General features: G+C 35.5%; 1 protein-coding gene across 1 annotated transcript in view; it reads right to left on the minus strand.

The window, feature by feature from the left end:
• Positions 1-20,253, minus strand: part of garz (Sec7 domain-containing protein garz) — a 122,511-nt gene extending 102,258 nt beyond the window's left edge. Inside the window, exons 1-8 of the mRNA XM_089233312.1 lie at positions 20,114-20,253; positions 19,866-19,935; positions 15,295-15,411; positions 11,071-11,269; positions 4,469-4,696; positions 3,935-4,041; positions 2,387-3,004; positions 2,023-2,134 (exon numbers count right to left, since the gene is read on the minus strand). Of these exons, the coding sequence (XP_089089438.1) occupies positions 2,023-2,134; positions 2,387-3,004; positions 3,935-4,041; positions 4,469-4,696; positions 11,071-11,269; positions 15,295-15,411; positions 19,866-19,874 (1,390 nt within the window). The 5' untranslated portion in view covers positions 19,875-19,935; positions 20,114-20,253. The remainder of the gene's footprint in view (positions 1-2,022; positions 2,135-2,386; positions 3,005-3,934; positions 4,042-4,468; positions 4,697-11,070; positions 11,270-15,294; positions 15,412-19,865; positions 19,936-20,113) is intronic.
• Positions 20,254-22,826: the final 2,573 nt, after the last annotated feature.

Below are 22,826 nucleotides of genomic sequence, written 5' to 3' on the forward strand. Positions count from 1 at the left end.
CTCATATTTCTTTGTTAATTTTTCAGTTACAATAAAAATATTACTATGAGAGAGAGAGATGTGTCATTGAGTTGAAATACCAAAAATTCACCATAATAACCTCCTATAACAAAGCCGCTTTTTATACAGTTATTGAATTTTGTCAATTTCTTGGTTCTTGCGGCTGATTCAAAGCTGTGAACTATTCAATAATTCAACCATTTCTCATTCTTGGTAAGTATTAATGAACTGAGCAATAACAAGACAGAGTAATATCAGTCCATAGATATAGCTTCCTGATACACTCATAACTCTAGTGTACTCTGATATGGTTTCACATTAGAAACATCTCTCAAAATTTTATCGGCATTGGATACTATGAAAAAGAAATATTAACAATTTTAAAGATTCAAATGGCTTGTTGGACTAATCAGAATTTGTCTCCCTCAGCTTGATTCTAATTGGGAGCTATCACTTGGCCTAAAAAATAATGGGAGTTTTTTTCATTCATTCAGACACATATTGTTGTTTCCTATATTTAATGACATTTTCAAAGCTTTTGAAGGCCTGCTCCACTTTTCCTTCAAGACATTTTGAAAGAGAATTTTGAATGAAGTTAATTTTTCAAGGTCGGGGGGGGGGGGGTCAACTAGTTATTGCATTCTATATATTTTTTATTTTTACCAGAATTTCTAAGTAAGATTTTATTTTTCACACAGCTTGCCTGGAGTATGGCAGTCCCTAGAACAGCAAACAACTGCCCAGCCTGAAAGGTAAAGGTCAGTTTCTTGTTCAGTACATTTTGAACAGAATGGAAGTTATAGCTGTTATATGATCAGTGTATACATATAAATTTGCATGCAGAACATACACTGGCACTTTGGTGACCAAGATAAGATTTTTATGTAATTTTATAACATCTTACAATAACCAGAACAATTTTATAAATACAATATAAAAATTGAGGTGGGGCAGATTAAGAGCTTGTTCGAAAGATGCGAAAAGGACAAAATTGTGTATTTCTGTCTGCTTTCACAAAATTATACACAGAAAGCAACAGTATTTCAACAAAAACTTTCTTTTTGGTCAATTTTGTAGGTGTAACTTATCAGAAACTGGCATTATAATGAACAGAAAAATTTGGAGTCAATATTTATTTTAATTCTTTTATTATGAATGTCATATATATATTTTTAATTGGACTGAGCACAGCACATAAAACATACAATCAAAACAACCGAGAACGACACAAAAAATGACATTACAATGACACACACTTTGGTACTACAAGTCCTTCCAGTGGGTCAATATAAATTAGCTTAAAGAGTTAACTGGATTATGCAACTGCCTTGTTAATGTACTAATTGGTTAAATATTTAAAAAAAAAAATTGTGTATATATATATGTTTTTTTTATTTTAACAAAAAGAAACGTGTAAATACAAACAAAAAATTGCTCAGTTGGCATACACCAAATTCACGCATGGTTATATCGCATGTATTTTTCAGTTAATTAACAAGAATGGTAATATTTTGAATTTTTTTTTTTAAACGATTTATTTTGTGTTGTTTTATGATCCATTATTTTTGTAGTATGGATTCTAGACTAGTGTTTATTGAGAATAACAACATATTGTGATTGGATTTTTGTTATTATTTGTATGATAAATCGCATGCTATAGGTTCATTATTTTTGGGGCGGCATATTTATAACTCTTTTGGAATAACGTTTTGTTTTCGGCACTTGATATATATTATTCAATCTAGATGAGGTTCTATTTTGTTTTGTTTCTAGCCATTTATTGTTCAAGAATGAAAGTTTTATTAGTCTATAAATATGGTTTTGTGTTATAGTTAGTTTATGACATTCCATTGCATAATTGTTTGCTGTGGTGTTTGTTATTCTGGATCTTACTTTATTATATATATTATCTGGTTTAAGTATATTTGTTTGATAAGCACCTCCCCAAGCAGTGATTCCATATGTTACTATTGAGTAACCAAGCATAAAAGATCATACAGTATATGAAGTCAAAGCTCATACTTCCAGTTGCTTGTTGTGCTGTAAATCTAATTCCTCTTGGATTGACAAATCCATTTTCCTCACAGAGTGTCATATGATCTTCGTTTGCTACACAAACTTTTTTATGAGATAGCTGAAAATAATATTTTTAAGTTGAATAATCAGTAGGTTACAGTTATCAATGCATTCAAAGCTGAAAATAACAAGTGATTGAGCTGAGGGTTTGAGCTGCTCTTTAAGGATATAAGTCAAAAGAAACTTGTTTTCCTATTCATAATAGCTCCCAGAACAAAATAATAAAATTGTGCTTTAAAAATTTCAAAAACTTAGTGTTTTAGAACAATGAAATGAACCAACACCAGATTATTGAATAATTTATACTAACCGATTCAGATGATGATATCATAGCTGAACTATGTGAAGTAATCAGGGGTTCATTTGAGCTTTCAAAACCATTGGCCATACAATATGTGGTACATCCTCTTATTTCCTGTAAATTACGAGATTCTTCTGGGCACAGTTCAAGAGTTAAATCACTTTGCGTAAAATTATCGAATTCCTTACTCATGGGCTGGTCTGTTCTTTCAACCTCCGACATTTCACTATCTGCTTCCGTATCAATCACATCAACATATTTAACAATGGATTTTTGATTTTTGTCAAAAAAAATTTTTTCTTCAGCTTCATTAGGTATTTCTTCTTCAGTTTCACTGAGTATTTTTTCATCAGTTTCACTGAGTATTTTTTCTTCAGCTTCACCGAGTATTTTTTCTTCAGCTTCACCGAGTATTTTTTCTTCAGCTTCACCGAGTATTTTTTCTCCAACTTCACCTGATATTTTCACTTTGGCTTCATCAGATATTTTCTCTTTGACTTCGGATATTTGATCTTCAACTTTTTCAAATATTGTTTCACTATCTGATGCCTTACAAGGTTCTACAGCAGTACTTTCTCTGGATGAAGAATGCAATGACTTGGCAATGTCATGGGTGTGCATTTTGATCTACATAATATACATTAATTAAAAAACATTTCAGTGGTTTTAATAAATGTTAAAAAGCATCAGTTTATAGAAATAGTTATTCATGAAAATCTGCAAATCACTAGCCCATTTGAATATATTGATCAATTTTTTAAAAATATGGGAACCAGAGAGGACAACTTTTTTCTTGTTTAAATTTCATAGCAATGAAGTTTTAAAATAATGTGTAAATGGACAATACACTCCTAGCGTAACACTATAAGCACAAAAGAAAAAAAATCTAAATTTCTCTCTTACCCCCACCACTATATTTCTTTGCTAAAATACAAGTTCTAAAACGAAAAAAAATCTGAAGAACTCATTTCTAACTGAATAAACTGGTGCTAAGCACTCATACTTTTTTCTCCTGTTCCATATACAATAGGCAGCCATCATCCATGCTCATAAAAAAAAAACACACATACAGAAGTGAAGGCAAAGTTTTATGGTGACTTTTTGCTGTCAGCTGATTTCAATTCTATCGCAATATCACACTTAAGTATTTTTAAGTATAACTGCCATGAGGTTTACTTAATATTTAGGCTTATCAATTCAAAACAAGGCCCAGCTTCAATCCCATGATTGGAATCATATTACTTAAAATAACTGTTTTTGTTAACTTTTTTAGTTTTCTACATAATTGACAGCTTATAGTGTCCTACCAGTAAATTTATGAAAAATATTCTTGTTTGTGGTCCTGTACAATATGTTTGCCTTTAAACCAGTATTCATACTCAGAAACAAAAAAAAAAATTTTTTTTAAAGAAATAAAAATTACTTCCAAGCATAGGTCACACACAAACAATGTTTGAAACATCATCCATCATAAACTCAGAAGCAATCAATGAAAAAAAACTTATTATTAACCTTTTTCCAAACATTAGGATCAGAATGTTTTTTTTGCATACAAACCTTTTTGACATTAGCAGTTCTCAGATCTTCTGTGAATTGAGGCAAACGACAGAATAACAGTTGCACTGTGTCGACCAATGCACTCTCGGCTGTACGTCTCAAGATTTCTAAGATAATCAAACAGTATTCAGTTTTTGGATCTATTGAACTTACTCGTAAAATAACTATCTACAAGGTCTGTCTAAAAAGTTCCAGGACTGATGTTAATACTAAAAAACATACTGAAAATTACATTAAAAAAATGAATAATAAATTCCCTAATAAAACCAAATTTTTGATATCAAAAACCTTAAGTTTTTAAATGCACATTGTGATTTATTGATAAATTATATACATACAATCCAAAATTAATAAAAATAAATTTCATGCAAACCCTCTTTTAATATTTGCTTTTTCAATATAAATCTGTTTTGACCATCAATACCATTACAGCAAGGTTTAGTATAAACAGGTAAACTCAAAGATATCAGAATTTCAAACTTTACAATAATTTTTTCATTGAACAGTTTTAACTTTTCAATCAGGAAGACTTACCACTAAAGCGTGTTTCAAAGCACATACGGAAGAAAGATTGGATGATTTCACAAACAGATTCATTAGTAAGAAGTGTGCCAAGAGGAATGAGCAATAGCAACCTCAGCACCTGTATGATTTTCAGTAAAACAATTTCATCAGAAGATGCATCTACCATCATAAACCGAGCATGTGTTACAGCATCAGCAATATTTTCAGCTGAAATAGCAGCATGTGGAGTGTTTTCATCTATAAATAAAAGCAAAATAAGCATATAAATTCAGAAATATTTTTCAAACAAAGAGCCATATAAACTGAAGAGCCAAAAAAACTGGTACAGGCATGCGTATGCAAATAAAGAGATATGGAACCAATCAGAGTACGGCGCTGCGGTCGGCAACACATATGTAACACAACAAGTGTCTCGCATAGTTGTTAGATCGGTTACTGCTGCTACAATGGCAGGTCGAGATTTAAGTGTGTTTGAACGTGATGTTATAGTCGGCGCACGAGAGATGGGACATAGCATCTCCGAGGTAGCGATGGAATTTGGATTTTCACGTACGACCATTTCACGAGTGTACCGTGAATATCGAGAATCCTGTAAAAAATTAAATCTACGACATCGCTGCGGCCGGAAAAGATCATGCAAGAATGGGACCAACGACGACTGACGAGAATCATTAAACATGACAGACGTGCAACCCGTCCAAAAATTGCTGCAGATTTCAATGCTGGGCCATCAACAAGTGTCAGCGTGCGAACCATTCAACGAAACATCATCGATATGGGCTTTCGGAGCCGAAGGCCCACTCGTGTACCCTTGATGACTGCACGACACAAAGCTTTACGTCTCGCCTGGGCCCGACAACACCGACACTGGACTGTTGAGGACTGGAAACACGTTGCCTGGTATGACGAGTCTCGGTTCCAATTGCTTCGAGCTGATGGACGTGTACGGGTATGGAGACCACCTCATGAATACATGGACCCTACATGTCAACAGGGGACTGTTCAAGCTGGTGGTGGCTCTGTGATGGTATGGGGCGTGTGCAGTTGGCGTGATATGGGACCCCTGATATGTCTAGATACGACTCTGACAGGTGACAGGTACGTAAGTATCCTGTCTGATCACCTGCACCCATTCATGTCCATTGTGCATTCCGACGGACTTGGACAATTTCAGCAGGACAATGCGACACCCCACATGTCCAGTATTGCTACAAAGTGGCTCCAGGAACACTCTTCTGACTTTAGACACTTCCGCTGGCCACCTAAATTCCCAGACATGAACATTATTGAACATATCTGGGATGCCTTGCAACGTGCTGTTCAGAAGAGATCTCCACCCCCTCTTACTCCTACGGATTTATGGACAGCCCTGCAGGATTCATGGTGTCAATTACCTCCAGCACTACTTCAGACATTAGTCCAGTCCATGCCACGTCGTGTTGCGCCACTTCTGCGGGCTCGCGGGGGGCCCTACACGATATTAGGCAGGTGTACCAGGTTTTTTGGCTCTTCAGTGTATAAATATCAAATATAAACATAATTAAATAAGCTTTTATTTACAGTAACAACATATCCTCTGGGTGGTGGCCCTACGATTTGCGAGAGTCTAGGCAATGTTTTCTATGAAGCCCTGAGATGATGATTGACAAAGAATGAACTTTATTTATCATATCTGCGAGGCATTCAGAAATTAGGCTCAAAACGATGCCCTGTTGATCTCTATGCAGGTAATGCTCAGACATGTTAGAAAAATATATTATTGCTTTGATATTTGCCAGAGGTGACTATAGGGTTTGTATAAAGAAAATTTATAATTTTCTCGAGAGAGCGTGAGTGAGTGTGTGTGTGGTGTTCGCATACAAAACCTACCATGGCCCCCAGGCCAGGATTTTTCACGGGCCCCTCTACCCCCCCCCCCCCAAAAAAAAATGTTGCCACCTCCCTTGAGAAAAGATTATGGTGTATTTTTTCAGTAAAAAAAAAAAAAGAAATGCCTTTCGGGAAGAAAAATAATGTTGAATATGCCCCCCCCCCCCCAATGACAAAATCCTGCATACGATACGGCATTTGTATATGTAGCAAAACAACGCTACAACGATAATCGATAATAAATACATCTACAATGAGATTTTTTTCAAATCTTGTTTGGAATTGCCTGGTTTAATGTTGAATTCTCGGTACAACGACATCATCTACTATGATAAATCCCTCTATAACATGATATTTTTAGATTTTTGAAATCGCTACAACAATATTTTTTATATTTCATTCAAAATCGTTTTGAATTTAATTTTGACTTCGCTACTTGTTTTCGTTCTTCTGAAGGCGTCTGATAACATCAATACTTTGCTAAAGTTATTTTAAAAGTTAAAGAGCTATGCTGTAAGCTTCCTTACAGGGACAATACACATCTAAGTGAATTTTATAAACTAATCAATTACAATCTTTTGTAACGAATTAATACATAAAAAGGCATTTTCCGATGATATTAACAATGCCAATATAGAAAAAATGGCAACAATAGCATAAATTTGATCACATATGAGGATAATGTTTCCTCTTTAATCCCTCTACCACAATATTTTTTTTCGATCCGTAGAATATTGTTATATTGAGGTTTCACTGTATATTTAAACCAAATAATAAAATATAATTGTGTGTGTGTAATGAATATTATTACATTTCAAGATACGATTATGTGATTTGTATATAATTTTACGCAATACAATAGAGCTCCCCTATGGGCCAGTTAAGAAAAAAAATTGGTTAGGCGATATGGTTTTCCCATAGAAACTTGTGATTGCCGTAGGCGTACACAGAATTTTCACGAGGGTGGGGGGTTACATTATTTTCTTCTGCAAAATAACCCTATAATCTCGGCTCTGGGAGGGGGGTTAGAACCATAAACCCCCTTTGCATACGCCAATGGTGATCGTGATCCATGGTCGGCAGGACCACAACTGGGGGAAAGGAGAGACAAGCAGTTATCTTGCTGTAGTGTGCCGATGGTCCCCCGGCGTAAAAGTTTGTAGTCGCCGTCACGCAAATCTGTTGTCATAAAATTTGTTACTTTTCATCAGCAGCAGTGATCGTATGGCGACGATCAAGGTCGATCGTGATGATGTCCGCCTGCGATCACATGCAAATGAGGCGACCTTGAAGCCGATTGGCTTATTTAGACACGTGCGGTCGGAGGTTTTCCTTTAAATACCGGCCGTACGTTGTAACAGCTCTCTGACTCCGCGTTCATCCTTTGTTTGTTCTTTTTAACTGAAGCCCTATAGTAGGACGGTTCACCGTCTTACTACTGTATCCATTGGCCTTAGGCTGGGAAAATAAGCTGATAATTAGTTAAAATGAAATAGTTTACAGTATTTGAATTTGTTTCCCGGCAGGTCCGGAATCGAAAGCATTAATTAATCTTTATAGTCAAAATTCTTCATTGCTGATGATAGACGTAGCAGCTGGCCTTGTCAAGGCTACACATTGTAAGTGACAACAAAGTGGTCCGGCCCTCAACCGAGAGGCCCCCCCTGGAGCTGATCAAAGTGGTCTAGCCCCCAACCGAGAGGCCTGCTGGAGCTGATCAAGGTGGTCCGGCCCTCAACCGAGAGGCCTGCTGGAGCTGATCAAGGTGGTCCGGCCCTCAACCGAGAGGCCCCCTGGAGCTGATCAAGGTGGTCTAGCCCTCAACCGAGAGGCCTCCTGGTGCTAACCGAAACGATCCGGCTCTCAACTGAGAGACCTTCACTGATACTTGCGGGGAAAAGCTACGTCGAAGTGACTAACAACATCGGATGTCCGATCAGCATAAAAGTTTGACTGTTGATCATCAATTGGTGAGCCAGTATCTTTCTGTTTATGTCAAATAGAGGGCTCCATGTTGTACTAACCTACTGTTAAAATTGACTAACCTTATATTGAATTTAATAAATAATATTTCATGCAAAAGTTTACTTGCAATCATTTTCCACTTGTTGTTTGCCACCTTATTACTGGATATTTCGAACCGAACAAGCAACTCCCATAAGGGACGTTGCATTGCCCAGGACCAGAAGGGTGCGCAAAATTCACCTTTTATAGCCTCTTCTTCAAAATTACAGGGGAGGGGATGTCAAAATATGTGCTTACCTCAGCTGATCAAGCATTTAGTTGCGGCCCTGATGGCTAGTGTTCAATGTCAAAGTCTCTCGATTAACGATAATACCTCTATTATGGTATTTTTCTTTGTCCGCAGAATATCATTATATCGAGATTTCACTGCAGTTTTATCATGCATAATACTAGCTATAATACCCGTACTGCACGTGTTTTCTTCATTTATTGGGAGGATTGGAAAAGTGACAAACCATTACAAAGGAATAAATATATAATACTGGCAGGATTAAAAAGTGAAACCATTGTAAAGGCATATGCACGTGTAAAACGCATTACTAGGGAACCATGGTAACCAAAGTAAACATTCCGAAAGTGATTATTGAGGCCCAGAAACCATTGTTGCCAGACTGTTTTTCGTCTATTTCAGGCATCTGCCCTTCTCTGACGAACTTTTAAAGTCCCCCCCCCAACAAATGCTTACATTGTTAAAAACATTGGGGGAGAAAAAATTCTGAAAGGTCATATGGTCGTCAAAACAACTGAAACCCATTTCTTCGGGACTCTCCACATCTGCGTATTCTCAGAAAGAGGCAATAAACAAATCACCTAAGTGTCCACTCTAAATGGTCATCAGCCATATCATTGGCAGTTTTCGTATACGTCAGCAATCACCCTAAAATTTATGTCTTTTGCGGTGACAATATGCAAGAACTGTTGCAGCAATGCTTTTTCACTGCATAAAAAAATGTTGTGCACATTTGATGGCTATAAATTACGTTTTTCTTTTTTCAAAAGTTTCCAAGTTTGAGTCAAAGTGAAAACATCGAATAATTGAGGTTTTATGTTAAATAAATGAATGAAATATTTTAACATTAAAATGTATTTGTTATATTGTTACCAATTGCTACCAAAGTTAAACATGGTATAAACATGAAAGTCGTATAACTGAGTGATGTATGAACGAGGTTACTCTGTAATTTGTAGATATGCCCTATTAAAAATAAGCGTTTTTAAACTTTATGAAACACAATTCAATAAACATCGCAACTGGCCTCGAGGCAGGGATAAACTCTTCGGACATACACTTAATGCTCAAAATAAAAATTTAATAAAAATTCACATTTTTAGCTCTGCTTACCATTCTTTTGGGCTAGAACCGTAGGATTTATCCACATAAGAAAAAAAATTAATCCTTTATGTTAATTAATCCCCTCTAGGTTTAGTTTGTCCTGGACTGGAGTATGCTGTAGGGTTTTGGAGACCATACCTACAGAGGGACATAGACTTGGTTGAAGGGGTGCAGAGAAGAGCTATGCGTGTCCTTATTGGCACATGGGGCTTGAGTTATGAAGAGAGACTTCATTTTTTGAATATGTTTACATTGGATGAATGCAGGTGTCAAGGAGATATGATCGAAGTGTTCAAAATTAGTCCCACTAAGGAGGAAAACGTTATATGCGGGATCCACTGTATTTTGTACAAAAGCTTGCAGCAAAGCTGTCTCAGTATCATAACCCGAGTGGGGCTGGCGGAGCTTCAGGCTTGGGGCCTGGACCATTCTTGTCATTTTTTGTCTTTTTTTTCACACTATTCGTTCAGTATGGGGGGGGGGTCCGCTGAAGAGCGCAGCCTACGGGGCCCCTGTTCCAGGATGTTGGTGGGGGATTCATGTGCTTTATCAGCACCCAAAGGCAATTTCACTGTGGAATACAATGTCTGTTCACGCCAATTTTCATTCTATCCAGACATTATGGCCTTCTACGAACTGAAAAAGCAGGAGTCACGCGGTAGCCCTGAGGACACACACAAAATGCTAGTGTCCTTGATGTCAGTAGCCATGACCATCACAATGTCTTTTCTTCCTTCCTAAGGAGAACGACTGCCATTCGAGAGTGGGGGGGGGGGGCCCTTGTACAATGTTTTTTTCTTTGTTTCCATTTTTTGGGGGTTTTTTTTTCGTTCATTTGTACATGTGCATAGTTAAAAAAATTTCAATGAGAATAGAAGGTACGTAGTTCAAGATATCCATCCATACGAGTACAAATTGATATGATTGATATTAAAGAGTCCTGTCTATTTTCTTATGGGACATATCTGAAAGAAAAAAAATCAAAAAGACCTTTCCGTGGGGCCCCCCCGACTTCCGGGCCCCAGGGTTGGAGCCCTGTCAGTCCCCCCCCCCCCCTGTGGGGACCATGAAACCTACACAGAATCTCAAATTATGTAGCAGTAAAATCTCAATATGACGATATTCTGCAGATATTTAGCATTTCACTCCTAAAGTAGCGAGTTGCATCAGAATATTTATAAGGGAAACCAAATAGACATTGTGTGTGATATGTGTTTAAGTATATATGCAATCATTTATTCATCTATTTTCCAAATTAAAAGAGAGTAATGTAATGTTGAGGTTAGGGTATTTTTGTACTCATAAATTTTTATTAGTAAAAACATTCTGGTCCACTAAATCAGCAAAACTGAAAAAATCTGAAACAATTATGAAAACACCTTACCTATCAAGCCATACATCAAAAATTTATGGACTGCTGTCAATCCCAGAGCTGTAACAACTCCAGATGTATTTTCTGAGCGAATTACATCAAGAAATGGTGACAGAAAGCACACTGGTTCGAGATCAGAAACATTTTTTACTAAATTAATTGTATCTCTCAGAGAGTGAAAATTTTTCAATAGAGAGTCTTGTTCTTCTTCCTGAATGTAGGAAAAAACATCTAAAAATGAATTTTTATCTCAAGAATACTGGGGGGGGGGCATAAAATTTATAATTAAAAATATCAAGAGCATGCACATTTTCTTTTTTTAAAATTAAAATGCCCAGAAAATGTGAAAGCAAAGTTTGTGAAATGCTAGTTAAAAGTTAGAAAGCCCAATTTCCAAGTAGGCCTATAGCTGCAATTTGCATTTCTGTCTCCTCAGAGGTTCTTTTTGGCAAAGGTTTTACATAATAAAAATTGAGTGTTCCTTTGCCAAGACGTCAAATTTTTATTTATTTATTCATAAATTATAACATGAAGTTTTTCAAAAGAACAAGAACACTCCTGCATAGAAACTGATTATTACATAAACATTTCTATACAAATATATACAAATTTGCTTATTCAAACAAATATACTTCTTTTTTGGTCATTTAAACCTAGAGAATCTACCATTTCTTACATTACCAGTACAAAAAAAAAAGACATTTCTCAGCTTAAAATTATATGTTCAGCTGCCCCAACAGTTTTTAAAAACATGCACTGTTATAGTGAGAATGCATTGTTGTATGTCAATCTTTGAATTTGATCATGAATTTTGTCATGGCACTGAGTGATAAGTTTTTGGTACATATCTGGATTTAACTTCAAACAAGATTAAATCCAGTGCTTGCATTTGACTAGCTCTAGCCATGACACCCAATGTATAGGTACGATTAGCATAAAATAGAATTTTAAGATATATGAAACCACTGAGACATTGATGACAGCTTTATGAACATGTACAAAATCTTGATGGAAAACAAAATTCCCATCGCCAAACAAGTCTGCAACTTTTAAAATCGGAAAGTATTGAACAACAAATATCTGCATTCAGTGATCTTCTAATGCATAGTTCCCAAAATTTTTATTCCATTGCCTCCTTCAAAATGTTTTTCTCTCATCGCTCCTCCCCCAACTCACGAGCCAACCCAGAGGATCCTATGCTAAACGTATAGCTTCTACTGCCCCCAGACCATTTCATCCCTCCCAAGAGAACAATATTGACGGGAAACATTGCTCTAATGCATTGGTTCCCAACATGCACACCCCCTCCCCCCAGGGGTATGTGACAGATCTTTTAGAGGTATGCAAAAAAATAACCAGCAAATTCAAAAAAAAAAAAAAAAATAGAAACAAATAAAATAAAAAACAAGCTATGAAAGAATATGCAAAAGGGAACGCAAGTTTCCAATGCATACCTGCTATGTTATTCTGAATTTATAATTGCCTGGGGATTTCCAGCGATATGAAAGTGTCTTATGTATTGTACGTCAATTTAAATCAGCTTGATTTAAATCACAAGATTTTTCTTAATGATTGATTTAAATCATGAAATTTAAATTGCATTTTTCTTTAAATTCAAGTTCAATGATATGGAATTAAAAGTAACCTAGTATGATTTACAAGTTATTGAAATGTGTGTAAGGTTCTTGATTAAAAGAAATATAGATCTGGTAAAAATAGACGAACATAATCTCTAGATATAGTGCAGAAAGATAGCTGTTCTATTTCTAGATTTTGTGCATGGAGAAAATTGCAGAGAAATATAACAAGCTAAACTTAGATATAACTGCACTGAGTATTTGTAATGCATTACAATGGGGCACCAGAATTCCCCTGATAAAAGAACAGACAAATTAATTTTGGTATAAAGCCCTGAATTCTATGCTGTAATTGCTGCTTTAAAATAATAATACAAACACAAATACAAGCACACAACAGGCAAAATACTCAAAGAGGAAATAGATGTTGTATCAACATAAATATTGTTAGATTTGAAATTTTAATACGAAAAGTAAAAAGTGAAATGAAATCTTTGAAAAAATAATGTTTAAATTATTAAGCAATATCATGCATGCCAGAAACACATCATAATAAATGCATCCATCAATTGCCGAAGAAACAATATTGTCAATGAAATATGTTTTTCATGTAGTTGATGCTGAATGACCTTTTGGTTGTACATCTAGTGAATCAAGAAACCTGCAGTACCCCATGTGATACTGAGTCGCATCCTGACATTTATTTTAGAGAAGTGGTGCTCTTGAATAAAAGAACTCTACAAGAAAAACGTTAATCTATGAAGTTAATTCAGGCTGAAGGACCTTTCATGTTACATTAACACAGATTTTTAGAGTTCATATTTCTTGCTTGAAAATTGTTCTTCCTTTAGTTACTTAAAGTTTAAGCAGTGTGCATTGCTCAACCTCTTACTCATTTCTAAAAGCAGGCATGCCTCCCGTTAATTTTTAGGGGTATGTGAACATAGATGAATTTTAAGTAGTAACAATAGACTTCTACACATATCTAGGAGATGAACATGCCTTCTATAGATTTCTAGGGGATGTACAAGCTTTTTCTACTCTTTTGTAGGACTACTTGAAGCTCGAAAGGTTGAAAACCTTTGAAAACTGCTCTTATGTACTGGTCTCTACTTTCTTACGTAGTTCAGTAGTAGATCTGTTTGGAGATGAGAATTTTTTATCTATCAAGAAACACCCTTTTTTTCATTCTTGCCCATAGGTGGATACGGGCGGGGGTTCTCTCTCCTGAATAAAAAAAAAATTATACAAAAATTGACACTTTTTTAAGACATAAAATTTAATTGGTCAAATGGTCAACGCATTTCGGCTCTACAACGGAGAGCCGTCACCAGGACCTCGTGGTCAGAATTCACACAAATAAGTCGTGGCAGGGTGATGTTTATATGTGGTCGTCCAGAGAGTTTATCTTTGTATTTGCTGCGTCCGAGTGGTCTTTGCAACAGGTGGCCCCCAATTCACATCCAAAGGGTTGAAAATTCTGTCTCGACTGAGGTTAATAAAGCCTGTCCAAGCTGATGCCATAGGTGGCGTGTTCCTTCCATCATTAACAAGGAAATCCTGGCATGTTCTAATAAAGTATCTCTCGAGAAAATTCAGTTCAGAATTATGTGTGTTTTTTTTTAAAAACAGACGCTTTATCAAAATCAAAATTATGTGAAAGTTGCCAACAGTGTTGGGCAATAGCCGAACTATTTGTCTGTCCCTTCTCAACATGCTTTCGGTGTTCGAGAACTCAGATTTCTCCTAGTTTGGCCAATAATACCCATTTTTGCAATTCTTGCATGGGATGAAGCCACGCATGCCTGCATGGATGACATGCCAGGATTTCCTCATTAATGATGGAAGGTTGGACAGGCTTTATTAACCTCAGTCGAGACAGAATTTTCAACACTTTGCAACAGATGGCACCCCAATTCACATCCGAAGACCAATCAGACTCAGCAAATACAAAGGTGAACTCTCCAGACAACGAGACATAAACATCACCCCTCCACGACTCATTTGTGTGAATTCTGACCATGAGGTCCTGATGACGGCTCTCCATTGTAGAGCCGAAAAGAGCCGACGATTCGACCAATTACATTTTATTTGTCTTAAAAACGTGCCAATTTCTGTAAAAATTAAAACCAAGCAAAGTTCTCATTTTTGTGATAAAAAAAATTGTATTACTAGCATAATTGAGAGGTGACCATTCACACCTCCCCCATTTCACTATACATAACTTCAGTGATTCCCCTCCTTCCCTATATCTGCTTATGATGGTACCTAATGCTGATCCTAAGGATTAACTGTTTCACGGTTTTATAAATTTCATTGCATTATAACTGGCATGATGGAAATAACTAAACCTTCTGTAAAATGTCATTTCTGTTAACTGAAGGAGAGAGATAACTATCAAAACTTGAACAAAAGCTGACTTTGCCCGCTGACAGTTGATATCACAAGTTAGATGTAGATAACATGCTCTTAGGAGAAGAAAACTTGCAATGTGTATCTAGGCTCACCATCACCAACATAAGAGGGTTTCAAGGATGCAAGATATCTGGTAATTGCCAAAATAAAAAGCAGCTAGATATCTTATAATAGTGAGAGGGTTAATAGATTGCAAAAACTAAAACTAAATTTCAGCATACATATATATATATAGATATATCACCTCATGCATATGAGACCATCGGTTTGCACGTCGCATTGCTGATACCACCATGGTCATTTCGCCTATGATTATGTATACACAATTCGCTGGAAACTGCCTCCGGACATTTTTCAGTTTCTTGAGAAAAAAAGTTTTGCGCATGAATTTTTAATTACATTTATAATCTACAGTGGAACCTCTTGTAACAGACATTCTTTGTAGGTGGAAACTTATCTGAAGCCCTGAAGAATAGGGCTTTATTGCATTTCACTCCATTAGTGGAAAACTTTTCTGTCCCTCAGGTGTCTGTTATCAGGAGATTCTACTGCATATATAAAATATATCAATACAGTATTTTAACATGCATAAGGAACCCCTTGATTTTTTGGGCTTAAAATTATGAAAAAAAAAGTTATCAGGGATATTTTTTAATATTTATGTATAAGAAACCCCCTATTTTTGTTACCTAATTTTTGGCAAAAAGGGGTTCCTTATACACAAATACAAGGCCACAACAGGCAAAATGACCAGGCAACAGGTTAAAATACAGTATATATAGTGCGCTAATAGCATATAATTTCCAAAGTATGCATGGGATGCCTGGGTTAGCTCATCTGTCGCAAAATATTTTAACATTCTCACAAAGGGAAAAAAATAGCATATGATTTGACATTCAGACTTGTTACAAAACACATTATATAAATCTTAAAATTTTATATTCGTTATTTCCTTTTAAAAAAATGACAAAAAAACAATGAGTTATGGAAAATGCTGTGGACTGAATGAAAAGTAAATAAAGTGCTCACCACTTGTTAAAACCACTTATCCTGACAATTTTGATTTTATTGACTGATTTTCATAACTGAGGATTCAAAAACTAAAACTTCAATAACTTATATTTTCAAATGAAAATTCTATAAAGTAAAAATATGGTGAGAAAAAAAAAAATTCACTGATCGATTTACACTTACGTTAATAAAAAGTTTATAATTAATTGAACTAGCACATACACATTTCAGTGCATAAATTACTAATTTATACACAAATACGCTCAGGAAAATTATACTTACAGTTTCTTAAAGATTTAGATTTTGCCGTATGGCAGAGTCTTATAATTTTTTGAATATAAGAAAGTTCTTTAAAGTTCCCTCATTAGCCCAGCCATAAGCTGGGGCAACATGGGCGATGCCTCAGGGCCCCGAACCGAATGAATGCTTGGTAACACCAAGTTCCCTATATCCATGGCCCCCCACAATGGGTGGGCTGACAAGGCTCCAGCCCCGGGGCCCGTGAGGATTTTAATCATTCTTTTTTGTTTTTTCCCGCTATAAATTCATCATAAGGGGACCCCGTGAAAGTCTGGTCGGGGGCCGTAAAAGATCCCAGCCTAGGGACCCTGCTTCAGGGTGTGGGGGCCATGCCTATATCACTTAGATAGATAGATTTATTAATTGTATTAAAGGCCGTCGGCCTATTACAATAAATGGTACAAAAACAGAGAAAAAAAAGATTACATTTGTATCTAATAAATACAAAAATATAAATATCATCAATATCATCGGGGAAAATCAATTACACATAACAATCCACCAGGTAAAGAAGAAAAAATCTCAAAAAATCTCAGAAATGATCGCACAATAAGCTTCATTCATAAATTTCAAACAAGTTCAAAAATAATTGCACATCTCGAAAAAATTTAAATAATCCGAAAATAAAAGGTCGATCAGAAACATGGGTATCCAGCAAGCGTATGAGACCGGGTTGGCAAGGTTTTGGACAGTACGGTAAAAAACCACGGTAAATACCATGGTTTTTACCGTACTGTCCAAAACCTCCTATTTATAACTATAAGTGAAAAACTTTGCAATTTGATAAAGATGTGACTTCTATAATCAAATAATAAACTTTATATTATATAAACAATATTATATTATTAAAATTACATTAAATATAATAAAATTTGGAAATTCAAAACAGTATGTGCAAAGGGTTATATGAATGAGGTTATCAAACAATTGAAAACTGAACTGTCTTGAGGTTAAATATTAGATTTATGGAAACATGAAAGATACAAGAATGGGATAGAAATTTGTCACAAGAAAATTAGAAAAAAGCAATAGATGTGACTACAGAATGAAATTAAACTTTTGTAATAATCGAGCACTAATAATCAAGCGTAGCGGTGCCTTTTAACATTCGATAGCACATAATTAATTCAGCTGCCCTGTCTGTGCCAAGATGATTTCGAAGGTAAAATTTGAAAATATTCTTTCAATTGATGCATAACTTGGGGGACATGAAAATAAACAATGTGTTAAAGACAGTCTTTTGATAAGCCTTCTTCCAGTGTGTTTCATATTGCTGTCCCCCATATGATAGAATTGTAAATATAGCTTGAATTTATTCGGTGAAATATTAGCTCCTAGCCTCATAAGAGCAGCAATTTAAATTTAACAAAATCTTTGGGTCTTGAAATCTTTTACCATTATATAGGCGTAATCAGTGTTTGTGAAATTGTGTAATGTTAGTCCTGAGTAGGTGCTACATAGTGGCCTCATTTTCTTCAGATATTTTCCTTTATTTATTAGTTTTTAAAAATTGAGAATGTGAAATAGAAAGATAAATTTAGAATTTGAAGGAAAAAGTTTGAAAAGTCAAAATAGAACAATTTGCATCAAATAAACACTACACCATTGATATATATTCACATCATTATATTGCTATGTAATAAAAAATATTTATGTTGAGTTTCACAATAATGCAACGATTATAACTGTGACTGAGTATTTGGTACCTTCAATATAATGTATTTTTTAAAGAAAAGTGTTTGGAGAGATCATCTCCATTCGGCAGAGTTTTGGACGATCACTGTCCTAAATACAGTACCTGCTTCATAATCATACATGAAAAATAAGATGTGAAGTAGAAATAACATTTATAACAAACTAAAAAATTGAAAACAATGTTTATTTAAACAGTTATATGGGTGATATTAATTTACTATCAGATTTCCAGCTTAAAACCATCAATTTGGTGAAACAATTTACTTACGGGAAAAAAAAAAACGACACCTTTTTGAAATATTTTTGATTTAGTTTTATTTTCTGCTAGTACTTTTTTTAATATGTATCATGAAAAGAAAAAAAAATCCAAAGGGTTTCCACATAACATTTTGAAACTTGGGTGGTTTTGGACAGTTTCAGATGGTTTTGGACAGTTTCAGATACATTTGGACAGTTTATCCCGCGTGTCCTGTCCAAACCCAGTTTCAGACGTCCAAAACCCCAACCCTGGTATGAGAGACTGCTCATTTGATTCTAGGGAGTTAATATACTGTGAGATACGTTTCCGGCAGAAAGATATATACATTGGGCAACAAAAAATTATGTGGACAAGATCGTTGGCCTCACGTCTGTTGCAAACATTGCACTCTGAGTTATTTCTAAAAAACAAGGTTCTGCCAGTAAGATGTCGATATGTCATGGGTAATCTTAAGTTCATAAAAAACCTTATTATGCTAATTGGAAGGTTGATAAAAAGATATACTGCAGGTAGAATAGAGAAACGGAAATGTTTAAAATGAAGAAAATGAGTAGAGTTGTGAATTTTGTTGAAATCAATTTGAAATCCAATATCAGCCACTGCTTTAAGTAAACTGGGAAGAGATCTAGAAATAGTCCAGGGATCATTACAATTAACAATGCCTATATCACTTATTCACGTTTAGATGAGGCTGGAGTGGGAGGATTCCTGATGATATTACTGAGTTTGAAAGTTTCAAAAACATCAACTCTTTTGTTCTCAATGCTCAAAATATACAAGTTATGCAGATTATGGTCTCTGAAATTCCCTAATAAACTTGAACTAATGTTAAAATAGGCATTTATAGCAGGAAAAGTTCAAAAAGGGCATTTTTACAAAAAAAGCTTGAAAATAGGTAAAAAAAAAAAGACATTTTGCCTGAACTTCCGGTCTCTAATTATAAATAGCTGTAGAATATTCTCTGGAATGACTATTATAAAGAACTGGAGAATATTCTCTGGAATGACTATCATAAAGAACTGGAGAATATTCTCTGGAATGACTATCATAAAGAACTGGAGAATATTCTCTGGAATGACTATTATAAAGAACTGGAGAATATTCTCTTCAAGAGTAATAAGAATATTCTCAAGTTATTTATAATAGTAGTCCTTCCATGGAATATTCTCTGGAAGAATGTTCCTGGAGGAGATTATAATCCTCCAGGAATCTTTAGAAAATTATTCTCAAGAATTTTACATCTCTAAAGTAAACAATCGAAATGTTCACAACCAGATCACTACCATAAATTATTTTGGGTAAGAAATAAATTATTTATCAACAGTTTTAGAGGTATACTTGTAAATGGTCAATTAACAGAAAATTTTATCTAGGGCGCATCTAGTGGGGGGGCCGGCAGGTCCGGTGCCGCGGACCAGAGGGGCCGCAAATTCCACTATTTAACCTCTCCTTCAACATTACAACGGGGCGTCAAATGTGTGGTCGCATGACCACGCATCTAGTTGCGGCCTCGATAATGTCCATAGGTGAAAATGACTAATTTCTAATACCTGTGACATGGCTAATGCGACCAATGACACCGTGTCTTCTTTATTTAGCCATTAATTCCAAAGCTGCGACCTAAAGTACACAGAATATTAATAATAAGTGATTTTAGATTTTTTAAACAAGGGTGCATATATAAATATGAAAAACATATGAAAGCCATAGATATGCAAAATAAATATGCTGTAAGAACTTTATCATTTCAATGCTTGATAGTTCAAATCGAGTGTAAAATCTTGATCGCAATTCTTACTAGTTTCTAAAAGTAATTTTCGTTCTTTCAAACACTTTAATTTCATAAAACTTAATAAGTGTAGAGATGGAATAGGCATGTCCGTAAACCATCGGTTTCGGACGAAATAAATACACGTTCGCATGATTATTGGCACTCTCAACCAATTACACATAGCTATCCAGCTATCTAAACTTTTAACACACCTGCTTCTCGGAACCAAATTTTTTATTTCTAGGGATGGGCACAAAAGAAATAGAAACTTCGCCTGGCTCTATACAAAAGGAGTTTTTTAAATGAAAACGTGTTATAAAAATTCTTTGAGACTTTTATATAAAAGTAAATATCGCATATATAAAGCAGACCATATATCATCGAGAAAAATACAGGAAACTAGAGTTCCTGAATATACGGGGATAATCGATACCACACTAGAAATGTATCTTTGATGTGGTGTTGGGATAATACGAAATACTGTTAATTGTCACCAAAAAATTTGTTAATTTTCGTTGAAATATCTATCGTATACAAGAGTCTCGCTGCAGGGTTGAACAACGCATGCACAAAGCACAAATAATATTTTAAAATACAGTGGCTTACCGCAACGCAAATTTTGTTTTCGTTTCCTAGACCATAGCTGCCAAGTCTCCCGAATTTTTCGGGAATCTCCCGAATTTTAGCTTCATCGCTCGACCTCCCGAAAAGTTCTTAAATCTCCCGAATTTTTATGAAAATCACAAAAATCCCTAATTGTCCCTAAAAATTCCCTACTTCATTAAAAAAAAATCCCCGCTTATGAAAACAATCCCTAATGCCGCGTATACACTAGCGCGCGGATCGTGCAATGCAACCATTCGCAAGCGCTCGCAATGCATTCAGTGGGTACGATTTCCGAAACGAATCATCATCATCAACGATGGCTCCATCCGAGAGCTGTTTTAACGCCATCTGTAGGTTGTGAGCGGCGGTAACAACTATTAAGGAACGTAGATAGGCTAGTGAGTAGTTTTTGTCATAAAAAAAAATGTCTCGTGAGGAAAACTTGGCTTTAGTTGTAATGAGCAGTGCGGTCATATTAATGGCTGGGCTAAATAAAAAAGAGAGAAAACCTCGACGTTGGTGGAGGACGGAGCTGTATAAAAAACGGTCTGGCGCGGAATTAATGTTGGACTTAAAGGCTCAGAGTATGAGTGGGCAATACAAAAATTTCTCAAGGATGTCTCCTTCCGATTTCGAGGATCTTCTCAAGAGAATAGGACCTTTAATTTCGAAGACGGAAACTCGTATGCGTTCTCCTATCTCCGCTCAAGACAGGTAAGCTCATATTGTTCATACGTTTTGCTTGTATTCCCCCCTTCCCTTCTTTTTCAATTTTAAAAAGAAAATCAAATCATTGCAGACACAAATTCCTTTTGGAGTTTTATAATTGTCATGTTTAATTCTTTTGTTACATTTATTAGTCAAATTAGTTGCTTATAATTGTGCATATCTTATCAGCTATAAGCAGCACATTTTAAAAAATGTGCTGCGATAAATGTGTAGTTCTTATAGAGCGATTTAGACAAGTTTTGGCGTGAATTTGATAGTAATTGTAGTTGCTTAATAGAAAATAAGCAATACGAAGTCAGCCAATGCATAATGCGAGTATAAATTTATACAGGTTGGCTGTAACGCTGCGATACCTCGCAACTGGAGATTCGTATACCAGTCTGCAGCAATCAATTGGACGAATAATTCCAGAGGTTTGTGCAGCACTTATCCAAGAATTGAAAGGATACGTTAAGGTAATTTTAAAAAATTTAGCTTGTTCGATATTTTTTATTGGTTTCTTGTGGCTCCCGACTTCCCATTTGAAAAACAGTAAGCATCAGACCCACAACATATATATAACTTCATTACACGTTAATACGGATAATCTCACCACTGGATTTATCACATTGCGGAGATATCTTTCAGCCCAGCTTCGTGGCAAAGTTGAACACATTATGATGTGGTTGACTGCACTACACACATAACTCGCCTCTTCCATAGGAAATGGTAGTAAATTGCAGTATGGACAGTTTGAAAAAATTACTCAAAAATGTTTTCTCAAAAATTTCAGTTTAAATATATTTATTGACAAAAGAAAAAAAAATTACACATAATCATCGAAATCATCATGCGACTGTTGGCTATGACTATTAAAATGACGATAAATGACTATTAAAAATGACAAATTTATTAGGACTATAAATGGCTTTCGCGAAATAAGACGAGGAAAAAAAATTGAGGCTCTAGATAGGCTCAGAAGCACGTACAAACACGCACACCGATAATGACGCCGTCCAAACTAGAAGGAAGAATCCCTTTGTGTTCGTCGAAAAAACCGACTCCCAGTGGACCGGTTCAAACAGATCAAGAATGATTCGTTAATCGTTCGCAACACCGTACAAATTACTGAACAACCGATTGCGAACGCTTGCATTACACGATCCGCGCGCTAGTGTATACGCGCCTTAAGAAATTTCTTGTGGGGCATGAAGCCTCTTTTTTTTCCCTTTCGAAATGACGTCACACGTCGTAAATGGGGAAATTCCCTTTTTAAGGAAGTTTTACAAACCCTCTGATGGTAACAAGAAAGTTGTTTGTCTTATCGTGCAGGGAAATGGCTTAGCAGCCAATAGTTCAGGATAATAATTGAAGATTCTAGTGACGCGCATATGGTCAAAATTTCTTTTGTTTAAGTTACGTACGT

Source organism: Pholcus phalangioides, unplaced genomic scaffold (assembly GCF_987345545.1).
Source record: "Pholcus phalangioides strain wild (caught in Gottingen) unplaced genomic scaffold, Ppha-v1.0 ptg000007l_1, whole genome shotgun sequence".
Classification (NCBI taxonomy): Eukaryota; Metazoa; Arthropoda; class Arachnida; order Araneae; family Pholcidae; genus Pholcus; species Pholcus phalangioides.